General features: G+C 36.3%; 1 protein-coding gene across 3 annotated transcripts in view; it reads left to right on the top strand.

Annotated features, from left to right (window-relative positions):
- The window catches only part of LOC144973735 (uncharacterized), an 88,625-nt gene that overhangs the window by 65,666 nt on the left and 9,147 nt on the right, over positions 1 to 13,812 (top strand). For all 3 annotated transcript variants that reach the window (XM_078916568.1, XM_078916569.1, XM_078916567.1), the window contains exons 6-10: positions 903 to 1,071; positions 4,911 to 5,023; positions 7,635 to 7,698; positions 10,565 to 10,715; positions 13,393 to 13,812. The exon at positions 13,393 to 13,812 is cut by the window's right edge and continues 399 nt beyond it. In XM_078916568.1, the coding sequence (XP_078772694.1) occupies positions 903 to 1,071; positions 4,911 to 5,023; positions 7,635 to 7,698; positions 10,565 to 10,715; positions 13,393 to 13,812 (917 nt within the window). The remainder of the gene's footprint in view (positions 1 to 902; positions 1,072 to 4,910; positions 5,024 to 7,634; positions 7,699 to 10,564; positions 10,716 to 13,392) is intronic.

Raw genomic sequence — 13,812 nt, 5'->3', positions numbered from 1 at the left:
GAGATCATGCGGGCCTTAAACAAAGGCATACCAGCCCTTTCCCCCAAAAATCTCAATTTTTTTAGAAGGATACATGATTACAATCAGTCACAGATAGTCATTCAGACGACATGGGCCACAGGCCGACCAAAGAGGGAGTATAGAAGTGTTAAAGTTACAGCACTAGGAAACAAGTATGAGCTATAGGGGTAGATAAAAAGAAAAGTAAGAACATACAGAGGACACCACACTACAGAATGAGTGTGAGGTGGGTGGGTGAGGAGCAGAGCGTGTACCACTCACCGATGGGTTCTGTCTCCTGCACCTTAAGAGGAAGGGGTCCCACCTACTCCCTAGCCCGGTTATATCGCCGGGGACTCGGTCGCGCCCATAACAAACTCAGTAGAAACGGGGAACACCACGGGAAGGTGCTGTTATGGACACAATAATGCATGAGAGGCCATATGCAGTAATGTCTGTCAGACAGGATTACGCGGCGATCAATGCACCTGGAAATGAGAGGTGTTGGGTTCGAAATGCACATCAATTTCCTTTCAGCAAGTGGGACGTCCGGCTCCCCTTTATAGGGTTTAGCCAAGTAGCCTTCATTCTGTCTTTCCCACAGTCTCTTTCATGATTGACGGTCGCCCATTCCCCGCCACCTACTGTCTCCTGGCTTGCAGTTATCTATTTCAGTTATTCTTTCTGCTTAAAGGGCCATATTTCATAAACAGAGGATCGTAAGTAAGTAAGTACAAGGTTTGTTTTATGTGAGATGTTGATGTAAAAAAAAGAAAATAGGTGAGATGTTGATGTGTGATGCTGTTCTCTTTTTCCATTTTTGTTTTTTCAAAAAATTATTGCATTTGGCATCTCTGAAGAAGTGCTGTCAACCAAATGATTTTAATTTTTTTTCCATTTAGATCCCTTAATCAATCTGCCAATATCGATTGACCTGAACTCTCACAAAATCCAGTTTGAAAAAGTACCAAGCAGCGCCAATGGAGCTTTCATGCACAGCATGTTTCCATTCACCAACAATGTCCTCATCACAACTCCAGTAGGGAAGGAGACAAAGCCTGAATATCATGGGTGAGCTCTTGTCATATTCAATTCGAATTGAAAATATTTCATTTTAGCTGTCACAAATGACTTCAGGTTCTCAGGTCATATTTTGTACAAAAGGCCCATCACTGCAAAATTCACAAATCCATCATGAAACAAACTAGAATAAAATACTTGTGTCGACTATCGGATTCATGTCAAACTCTCTGTTGAATGTTTCTGTATTTTCAATATCAGTGATTTCTCGTGGTAATGCATTCCATTGACGAATTGATCTGAGATAAAGCTGAATTTATATATTTGGTTTTTGCAAATTGTTGTACGTCTTTTGATGCTTTGTTTCCTCTTGTATTGTATTTTGTTTGATGGTCTTTTTTCTGTGGTCTATGATGTGAATGCTTGCTGAAGGGTCACGGAACGATTTGTGAAATATTTTAATGTCAGCCTTTTCACATTGGTTCATTTGAGGGGTCTCCAGTTGAGACTTTGGAGGGCAGATGTTATAAATCTTGGTTATTTTGAGGGGTCTCCAGTTGAGACTTTGGAGGGCAGATGTTATACATCTTGGTTCTTTTGAGGGGTCTCCAGTTGAGACTTTGGAGGGCAGATGTTATAAATCTTGGTTATTTTGAGGGGTCTCCAGTTGAGACTTTGGAGGGCAGATGTTATACATCTTGGTTCTTTTGAGGGGTCTCCAGTTGAGACTTTGGAGGGCAGATGTTATACATCTTGGTTCTTTTGAGGGGTCTCCAGTTGAGACTTTGGAGGGCAGATGTTATAAATCTTGGTTCTTTTGAGGGGTCTCCAGTTGAGACTTTAGAGGGCAGATGTTATACATCTTGGTTCTTTCCATGTGCATCCTGTCACAAATCATACAGCTTCTCTTTAGACTTTTCTCAGTCATGCTTATGTCCGTCTACAAATGAAGATTCCAAGCCACACTCGTATATTCTAATACCAGTCTAATGAATTTGATATAGGCCTGCAATTGATTAGTCCCTCGTTACTAAGCATTAACCAACCTGAATATTTACCCCATACCATCCCCATGACAATTTATTTCCAGTAATTAAAAAATGCCTGAATTACCCTTAGTACACGGCAAAGAGACAATTAGGCCAGGCCCAGTGAGTGAGTATTTTGACACATTGATGAAGGAATTGCATAGCAATACCTGACGATACTATGCATGGCCTAAGTCCTTTACAAGGAGGGAAACAGTCAGGTGTATAGCCATAGTTTAGGAAGATGATAGTTTTTGCCTTGTCAATTATCTCTCCGTTATGAACTGTTATACATTTAAATGTATCCTCTTTGCGGGATCCTGCATTAATGTCTAGGTGAGGCTTTTAAGTGATCTCAAATTAAGTACCTTGATCGTGTGCTTTTGGAATCCGCTGTTCCCTACTTGGGCTATTCCCCTTTGTCTTACATTTTTAAAATATGCTTTTAATTCTAAATCTAGAATTTTTTGATTATCCCATTTTCTTCCTTTTTTTACTGGCGCTGAAATGACTATAGGTGCCACAAGCACTGTATTGTAAACTTATTTTTATTATTATTATCATCATTATCATCATCATCATCATCATCATCACCATCATCATTATCATATCGTTGTCGTCTTCGTTATTATTATTATTATTATTATTGCCATTATTATTATTATTATTATTATTATTATTATTATTATTATTATTATTATCACTATTGTTGTTGATATTACAGTTCACTCCGGATAATCGCATCACCATTGCGGTTAACCGAAGACGAGTTTCCTGTCCACATTGCAAACTTTTACATATTTGGTAAACTCAAACCAGTTGTTGCAAACATTGTTCTTGGTCCACCACAGACTGAGCAATTTGATTGAAACAAAAACCTTATGACAGCCCTGTTTAGATTTTGTCAAGCAAAAGTAGCTTTGATCCAAGCCGACATCTTATTCAGATTGGATTAACTTTCACTCTTTTGTTCTCAACATTTGTAAGAGTCAAAGAGATTAGCCGTGATGAGAGCCAGTAAGCTCTCACCAAACGCATTGGTCACAATGCACAGTTGTCAATCCTAAAACAAATGAAATATTTCAGTCTCTCTTTGCAACTGTCATTGTCTACCTGTTGTCAAGACTATGCCCATCCCCATTGCCTCCTGGTCACAGATGACCTCACGAACTCACTCTACAAAGCCTGGCACTCTTTTGCCTCTTTAGTAGCGAATGGCTACATCTCCACACTGGAAGTCTCCAGCCAGTCTTTAAATTCGTCACCGCAGTTGAGGACAGACTCAAAATCTCCCACCAATCTCATCACAGGGCAGTGTAAGATTATGTGGTCTGCTGTCTCTGGCATTCCCTGACAGAGGGGACAGTGGGGTCGGGCGACTCCCTCAGACCTCACCGATGCATGTTTGCAGCAGTCCTGTCGTGGCCTGTCAGTCGTCGGTTTGGTGCAATCCTTTGTTTTCGATTGCCATTCCTGAAGTACTACTGTAGCATTGAACCCTGCCCACTCTCGGTTCTTCAACCTGAAGTACTACTGTAGCATTGAACCCTGCCCACTCTCGGTTCTTCAACCTGAGGTACTACTGTAGCATTGAACCCTGCCCACTCTCAGTTCTTCAACCTGAAGTACTACTGTAGCATTGAACCTTGCCCACTCTCGGTTCTTCAACCTGAGGTACTACTGTAGCATTGAACCCTGCCCACTCTCGGTTCTTCAACCTGAAGTACTACTGCAGCATTGAACCCTGCCCACTCTCGATTCTTCGACCTGAAGTACTACTGTAGCATTGAACCCTGCCCACTCTCGGTTCTTCAACCTGTCATCATTTCCATGATGAAAAAATGGAATTATGAGATTTTGTTTGTTTGATTTCTTGAATTTGCCACTTTTTGAAGTCTAAAATTAGTTGCAATTAACTGAAGTTTGTTGCAATTAACCAGTAACTTTTATATTGAATTAATTCTCTTTCTTGGGATTGTCCAGATTGGACTGTATCTGTATTATTATTAATGGTATTATTTTTATTAAAAGTCTTTAAAACAAACAAAAAGACATGAAGAAAAGTTTTTAGAATACAAGGTCAAGGTTAATCAGATGCTCAAGAATTTCATTATTTTACTTTTGTAATTTTGAAATAGTTTCAAAACATTTTGAATAAGAACAAGCAAAAGATTGTTTTGTCTCCTTTTATAAAAGTACATCTGATTGGGAACGATTCTATGAAACAAATTCCAAACGTGAAAACAAACAATTTAAAAGAAAAATGTATATGGTTAAGATGGGCAAGAAAATAAAAGCTCAAGATATATTTTTGGAGGCCTATATTTGATTCATTTCCATTTGTCTGGATTAATAACGTTTATCGTATCTTAGCTTCTTATTTTTAAGAGTTTAAAAGAATTCCTAACCTCACTTTTAGGTCATGTAAGTATTTCAATAGTGGGCAGCTCTGTTTTGTGTTTGTCATAGTACATGCTTTGATTTGAATGATCATTTTAATCATAGTGGTAGCACTGTCTTTTAAGATTTATTTGCAGCTATGTGGTCTCGTGGTATGGCACTTGTCTTCAGATCAGAAGGTCCTAGATTCGAACCCTGCTCTGTGCAGCACATAGTTGAGTCCTTGGAAAAGGCTATTTCCTCACATTCTCTCACTGTACCAAGGTGTAAAATAAGTACCAGGCCTTTAACAGCAATGTATTTGTTGGAAAATAAAATGTTAATGTGCCTATAAGTAGTCATGTCTCGCCCTACATGTTTGGCTTGGGACCCCTTGTAAAGCGCTCTGAGCATGTTTAGTGGATATTGGGCTGTATTAAAAATCCTCAAATTTTAATTTTGTTTAATCTATTTGTCTTTTAGCCCATTATCTGTTTTCTACGTCAATTCAAAGTGGCTGGAGGCTGTTATGGACTGCTGTTCAGACTTCACTGTCAATGGCTTTCCACTGTCTGTCATGGGAGACAACAAGCCAGGTATTTTAGTCATTTATATTATCAGCTCATACCTAAATAAGCCAATAAAATGGCGACAGTAAATGGAATGAATATTTTTTTTTTAAATCTGCTGGAGCGTAATGCTAGGGCTCATTTATTATGACAGTGGACAGCGACCAATCAAAATACTGGATTTCTGACATACCCTCAAGCCACCCACCCGTCCTACCCAATTCTTGTCGATCTATGTTTTATTTCCATAATCTTGTCTTGTCATTAAGTTGCATTTCAAAGATAATTGCAACTGTGAGTATGGTGAGGACAAATGGACGTGACTAGGATTTTATTTTGTTTTTTCATTTTCATTTTCTGTGTCAAATTCAATTTGGCATTTATTTTTTAAAACAGTTTCGGGAAGAGAATTCCATATTCAGATGGTGCTTGGAAAAAATGAGTTGAGATGAGCATTAACTCAGTCTCATTAAATTTCAGTCCTTCTGTAAATGTTACAAACAAACCTACATGCTCTGTTTTGAACTTTCTCGAGCTGTTCTATTTACTTTAAACTCTTGGGGTCCTAAATGCGTGTACTATATTCTAAAATTGGCCGTGCAAAGACTTTATAGCAGGTTTCTCTGATGTTCCTTGGACAATTTTGTCCATTTCTTCTGAAGAATCCAAGTTTTGTATTGGCCTTTTTTACAGACACAATACAGTCTAATGATAATTCAATTCGGTGGGTGCCTGTTTGTAATAGCCTTTATTTCTCTATTAATTCACAGTAATGTCGTGTTTTTTCTGCTCTCCGTTGACGGTGCATCTTATCATTCATAATAAATATTGTGTAGTCTTTGTGTAGTTTGTACACAGATTGTGTAGTCTTTGTGTAGTTTGTACACAGATTGTGTAGTCTTTGTGTAGTTTGTACACAGATTGTGTAGTCTTTGTGTAGTTTGTACACAGATTGTGTAGTCTTTGTGGAGTTTGTACACAGATTGTGTAGTCTTTGTGTAGTTTGTACACAGATTGTGTAGTTCATCGCAAAAATAGGATTACAAAGGTTATATAATGATATCTGTACGTCTTTGTTAATTAAAAAAAAATATATATATATAAATCAAGCTCTGAGGACGTCTGACAAATTTATAACTACAAAATAGAAGTAGCATTTAGAAAGACAAGATTAAATATCTTAATTATGTTGATCTCTGTGGTATAGTGGTTAAGCTGTCAGACTCAAACCTTCAAGATACTGGGCTCGATTCCCATTGTGGACAATTTTGTAAAAAAATTTATTGTTATTTATTTTATTGAAACAAACATCATTTTTATTGTTATAGGTATTACTTATATTTTTGGATACTTTTAATTAATTGTTTTTCATTATTTATTTTATTGTACAAAAAACAAACAAACAAACAACGAAATTGGTGCTTTCATTATTGTTTTCATATTTTATAATGCTTTATCATTATCATCAGCAACCCAAAAAGTAGCCCACAAACTGAAATACCTCACCTTGATTAGCCCAATAAAAAACCATCATAAATGAAGCTCCAGAACATCACGATTCAAATCCAGAAAACCCTTTTACCACTCAGAACCGAAAAAACTTCGATATTGGGGAAGCCTGGAGAGAATATTGGACGAATACCATGCCCGAGGGATGTGGGTTGATCAAAGACCCAATGGAATTTATGCCAGGCTTCAGGAATGGCAATCGAAAACAAAGGATTGCCTCAAACCGACGACTGACAGGCCACGACAGGACTGCTGCAAACATGCATCGGTGGGGTCTGCGGGAGTCACCCGACCCGACTGTCCCCAGTGTCAGGGAATGCCAGAGACAGCAGAACACATAATCTTACACTGCCGTGTTAGGAGATTGGTGGGAGATTTCGAGGCTGTCCTCAAATGGGTGACGCATTTAGAGACTTTGTTATCATCTTTTGGGGGAAAAACTTCTATATTAAATTAAAAAAATTATTTATTTGTTTATTTGTAACCTATGTTAAATTTCCATAATACAGTAGAAGTATAATATATAACTGTCTTTTTTAATAGCTTTTATTTTTCCACAAATATTGTGGGATCTTCACTAGAAATAACGATAATCCAATAAGAATAATGATAATGATAATAATGATAGTAATAATAATGGTGACAATGAAGATAATAAGAACAATAATAAAAATAACAATAATAATAATAATAATAATAAAAATAACAATAATAATAATAATAAAAATAACAATAATAATAATAATAATAATAATAATAATAATAATAATAATAATAATAATAATAATGGTGATGGCACACAGCCTCGCGCACACACATGCACGCATAAAGTAAGCGCACCCATCCCGACAGACAACATAAACGGACTCACATACACACACACCTAGTTGAATATTCACACAGAGGCATAAAAATATGACATTTAGGAATAAAGATAGGCAGATGTGAGACAAAACTCGCTCTTGTTAATTAAGAAATCTATTTTAACTTTAGTTTTGGAACTTAAGCTGAAAGTCCATCCCGACATAACACCATTTGGAGACAATGGGTAACTATTGTATTTTTTGTTTGTTTGTTTATTTCCATCTAATGTATTTGACTCATCAAAAATATTATTTTTCTATTTCAGATGACAATTTGAAAAAGACAAATTTTGTAGAAAAAGGAGGAACTACTGTCGAATCAGACCAAAGGTAGAATTTTTTTTTTATTTCACAGTAGAAGAATAAACTAGTACATCCAGAGCATTCATATAGGTCAAGATCCACTGAACGTGCTCTAAGCGCTTTACAAGGGGCCCCAAGCGAACAGCAACACATAGTATTTAGGACGAGACATGCTTGGTAGGTGATAGATATTACTATTTTTTTGTGACAGAGACAACGCTGTTAATGGCCATGTACTCAATTTACTCCTGAGTACAGTGAGAGAATGTGAGTAAAGAACTTTTTCCAAGGACTCAACTATGCGCCGCTTAAACCCTAGACCTTCTGGTGTGAAGACGAGAGTCGTACCAGTAGACCGTATAGCCCAAGAAACGTTTTGTATTTCGTACTTTTTTTTTTTAAGCTGTTATGTTCATTTATGTAAATTGCTTTTCAGAATAGAAAAAGAAATTCATAAATAGATTGGAATATATTTGACAAATGTCAATTTTTATATTATATACACACACAGACACACACAAACACATGCACACACACACACACACACATATATATAAATTATAAAACAAAAACCATGAAATAATAGTGCTCAACTTTAGTATAAAAGGAGCTATTTATAAACATTTTAAATATAATTAAGATAGTTTGACTTCTACAACGTTGTTATCGAGCGTTGCTCTCATCAGGAAGTGGAAGTGAAAGTAGATTGTTGTGTTCATATTTTTATAGATTCGTGTTTATGGAGGTTCATAATTACATAAAAGGTGTTTGTTTCTATGTCTGCATGAGGAAGTTAGTTCGTTTCTTCTGTTGAGTGTTGCTATGTTCGGTTTAGTGATGATGAAGAATTTTTCTTCCAAGCAGAGGTTGCAAATCTTAGAAGAGGGGGAGTACGACTGTGCTCTGGAGATGATTTTCCATGTGATGCTATGTTGTATGTTTTTTTCTTTGAGGTTCCAAATGTGTTCGCTTAGTGTAGTAGAATGTCGTTTGTGTATGTTTCTGAAGGAAGATGTATGCAGGTTGTATCTGGTTTTGAATGGACACTCGGTGAGGCCAATGTATGTTTCTTGTTTTGGTGTGTCTGGTCGTGTTACTGTGGCTTGATAAATTACGTTTTGAGTCAGGCAATTGCCGTTTAGTGGGCATGTTGTCTGGGTCCTACAGTTGCATTTTTTCTCTAGGTTGTTGCTGGGCTGATCTGGCTGTGATAGTTTTCGGTTATTGTTGGATGAAATAATGTTTTGTATGTTTGGCATGCAGGTGTATCCTATTTTGATGGTGTTTTTGTTCATGATTGGGTGTAGAATGTGACTGGGAGGGAAGCATTTTTGTAGTAGATTGAAGAATTTGTTACCGATAGAAGTTGTCACATTCTTGCTGTAGGGTGGGTTGAACCATGTTATGTGTCGTTTTCTTTGTCGTTTTTTTGTTGGGGTGGTAATGGTCTCTTCCTCATATTCTAGTTTGTAGTTATATCCACTTTTTTGTAGTGCGTTTGTGTACGGTGGGATTGCATCGTTGAATATGTTGTTGTTTGTAGAGTTGTTAGATAGTCGTTTGTTAATGCTCTCGGGGATGTTTTTTATTATAGATGGCGGATGATTGCTGTGTCTATGAACGTACAATGGGATGTTGTTGGGATTTGAAAATGGTTGATAGGTGCCGTCGTTTAGGTTGATGGTTATGTCCAGGAAGTCGAATGTTTTTTTGTTGGCTTCGATTGTAATTTTCAGATTGTTGTCCTGGAAGATTTTGCATATTTTTTTCTTTATTAATTCTGTCTGTCTCGGTGTTTTATTGCACAATGCGAGTCCGTCGTCCCTGTATAGTCCAATGTTTATGTCGAGATTTTGCATTTGAGAAAGTAGATATAGTCCGACGAGCTCGCATGTTTCTGCTCCATCGTAACTCCCCATGGTGACATCAAAGTTTGTTGATTTTTTTGTCCATGCTGTTCCATTATTGTATGGTTCATCCCACCCTACAGCAAGAATGTGACAACTTCTATCGGTAACAAATTCTTCAATCTACTACAAAAATGCTTCCCTCCCGGTCACGTTCTACACCCAATCATGAACAAAAACACCATCAAAATAGGATACACCTGCATGCCAAACATACAAAACATTATTTCATCCAACAATAACCGAAAACTATCACAGCCAGATCAGCCCAGCAACAACCTAGAGAAAAAATGCAACTGTAGGACCCAGACAACATGCCCACTAAACGGCAATTGCCTGACTCAAAACGTAATTTATCAAGCCACAGTAACACGACCAGACACACCAAAACAAGAAACATACATTGGCCTCACCGAGTGTCCATTCAAAACCAGATACAACCTGCATACATCTTCCTTCAGAAACATACACAAACGACATTCTACTACACTAAGCGAACACATTTGGAACCTCAAAGAAAAAAACATACAACATAGCATCACATGGAAAATCATCTCCAGAGCACAGTCGTACTCCCCCTCTTCTAAGATTTGCAACCTCTGCTTGGAAGAAAAATTCTTCATCATCACTAAACCGAACATAGCAACACTCAACAGAAGAAACGAACTAACTTCCTCATGCAGACATAGAAACAAACATGTAATTATGAACCTCCATAAACACGAATCTATAAAAATACGAACACAACAATCTACTTTCACTTCCACTTCCTGATGAGAGCAACGCTCGATAACAACGTTGTAGAAGTCAAACTATCTTAATTATATTTCAAATGTTATATATATATATATATATATATATATATAATATATATATATATATATATATATATATATATATATATATATATATATATATATATATATTTTTTTTTTTTTTTTAACATTTTTGTTTTGTATTTTATTGGGTTTTTTTGTTTGTTTCAGGACAGCACAGTCTATGGAACTCGATGAGAATAAAATAGAAGATGATGCTGTTTCTAACATGACTCGAGATGTGTGTGCTGATATGCTGACATCCATCCAAAAGCTCAGGGAGCTAGACCCCGATAATCCCAATATGAAAAAGATTTTAGAGGTTTGTAGGTCATGACATATAACGTCTAACATCTCATTAAAACTAGCTGCTTCAAACTATTTTGTCAAATCATACACACAGCAAATATGTTTCATGATTTGAAAGTACCCATAGTTCTAAGACTTTTAATACCACAACCAACATCATCGGGCAATTCCTTCAAAAGTTATGCAACTTTCAACTAGAGACTTTTTGGTCGTGACCTTACACTACACTACACAGGCAAATCACCCAATTTATTTCAAGACACACTACACAACACAGGCAAATCACCCAATTTATATCAAGACACACTACACAACACAGGCAAATCACCCAATTTATTTCAAGACTCACTACACAATACAGGCAAATCACCCAATTTATTTCAAGATAGACTACACAACACGCAAATCACCCAATTTATTTCAAGACAGACTACATCTGAAATTAGTGCAGTAAAAATGCAAATAAGCCATTTTTTCACAATGTTCCAATATCACATATAATCTCAAAAAACACTGATTTTCAAATATTCATTTAAAACTCAAATAAAGCCATCCATGCTTATTGGATGGGGTCTTTTGACCTCCCATGGTGCCCAGGAGGTCACTTGCGGTTTCTTCTATCCTCCTCTATTTGTTTTCCAAGTTGCTTTCTGTCTTTTTCTTGGAAATCGTATTTCTTGGTTTTGTACTGGCCCTGACTGGAGTCCTTGGCTGGGAGGGATACAGTCAAACGTATTGTATTAGTCTTGAAAGATGATATGTTTTTCCCTTGTAAATCATTTCTCTGTTATATACTGAAGTAGTATTTTCAGGCCTGTAAATCTTCCGTCTACTGTCGGATTTCCGGCAGTACGATTTTGCTCAATGAGTGCTAATATTTTTTTAAAAATAATTAATAGTAAAAATAAAATTTGTAACGTCAAAGAACAGAACCAATAAAAAAGAAAATAAAAGACTTTTATTTCATTCCTCGAAAAAAATAGATTTTATTCCGTTTCAAATGCAGACCTAAAAAAACAACAAAAAAACCCTTTTTATTTGTCGCATCAAAGACAAAACAAAACTAGGATGTCTGTCAATTAACTATGATATCATCATGCCATCTACACACTCCACTAGACGTGGATGTATTCACTGCCTGGGTACTGTGCCACAGCCAGCGAGAGAGGGTCGCGAAGTTAGCGCGAGTTGTCGAACACACACCTAGTCAGTAAATAACGCACGCACAGAAGTGTGTAGAACCGGACCGGAAGTTTCTCTCTATTTTGCTACTGACACATGTGCATTTCTCCGGTTCTTATATCTTTTTCTCTATAATTTATTGGTTCCGTCCGGATGTGAGACGGAAAAAAATTAATGCGAAATAATTATTTTTCTTCGAAATATATATTCTTCTTCAAAAGCTCTCACACAACCGCACCACCTCTTCTTCTTCTTCGTCGTCTTTTTCGTCGTCTTCTTATTCTTTTTCTTCTTCTTCTTCTTCTTCTTCTTCTTCTTCTTCTTCTTCTTCTTCTTCTTCTTCTTCTTCTTCTTCTTCTTCTTCTTCTTCTTCTTCTTCTTCTTCTTCTTCTTCTTCTTCTTCTTCTTTTATAATAATTAATCCAAATAAACGAAAGAATCAGCGCAAAAATTAAACACAAACAAACAGGAGCGAAGATACACAGCTTCGCATGTCAAGCACTAGATACACATCCTTCAAAAGGGTAGGAATTGCTCTCTTCCTTTCATTTTACAACTAACTCAGACCTGGGCTCACAAATGTGGGTACTCTCAAATAATTGGGATTTTTTTTTTGGTACCATAAAATAAGGACCTCATTATAAATAAGTTGGGGAAAGTGACATGATTTGACTAGTCAATTGACGTGTCATATCTGTGTTGTTTTTATTCATTAATCCATATTTTTCTCCTGTTGTGTCTATTTTCGCGTGTTCAAAAAGTTCCGACAATTTTTTCACCAACCATTTACAGGCCTGTATTTTGTTTTGAACATAACTTGCAAACGTTTGAGTGTGTATCTCTTAGTGGAATCATGTGCTGGTGTCTGGATACAACTTTTAGTTAATCTCAAACTAGGTACTAATCAAGCCATATTAAAGAATCAAACAACAAAACACCCTTCCATTACCAGACTTCATTCACCCCTTAGTAACAATAATTCCATGTCATTGCTCTCTTCTTGTTAAATCTCATAGATAAGGAGTAGAGTGTCCATCCCATAAATAAATAAAAACAATTTGCCTTATCTTACAAAGCTTGAATAAGTTTTTGAGTGATAACCTATCTATAAAACACACTGTTTTTGATTGTCATTAGTAAATCAGTTTTTGTGCCTTTTTCATTTTTATTAAATGATAAAAAAATCCAAGGCGACAGCCAAACAATTTCAATTACCAGGTGAAGATGTTTTTAAAAAACAACTAATGTCTTTTCTTTCTTTTTTTTTTTTTATCTTCCTGCATCACTTTGGATATAAAAGTAAATTTGTTAGTTTTTCTTTTGCATGAGATCAAGATCTCATCCAATACTCGCACTCATTAAATACATTCATTAACAAATAGTAAAACATATTTGACTAACCATTTGTCTATTCCCTATACAATATAATGATCAATACAGATTTGGAGGATCAGTCAGTTTAACGGATAACTCAATCATTTCTCTTTTTTTCTTTATTTCTGAAACAGATGCAGAATCAACTTAATGCTCTCCAAAGTTCATTAGGAAAATCACAGAGCTCAAATGCAAATAAAGTCAGTGAACAAGAAACAGAATACTCCAGAAAAATTAGATTGAGTTCAGCTGACAAAAAGCAAAGAGAAATGAATGATCTGGAAGAAAAGTTTGAAGCAGCCGAGAAAGCTGAGCGACAGAAGGAAGAAGAATTGAAACAAAAACGAGAAATGGAATTGCAGAAAAAGAAAGAGTTTGACGAAAAGAAGAAGATCCTGTGGGCTAAAAATATAATTTCAGATTTTAAGAAACAAGAAGGAAAGAATGATGGAATCAGTGCAGAGGCTGAGAAAATACTATGGCAAAGAGAGCAACGATTAAAGGAAAAGGAGGAGGAAGAAAAACGTCGGAAGAAAGAGGAAATCCAAAAACAG

The sequence above is a fragment of the Berghia stephanieae genome, chromosome 5 (assembly GCF_034508935.2).
Source record: "Berghia stephanieae isolate SIO BIC M18660-M18661 chromosome 5, UCSD_Bste_1.3, whole genome shotgun sequence".
NCBI classification, from domain to species: Eukaryota; Metazoa; Mollusca; class Gastropoda; order Nudibranchia; family Aeolidiidae; genus Berghia; species Berghia stephanieae.
This window is presented reverse-complemented; position numbering and strand designations above follow the sequence as displayed.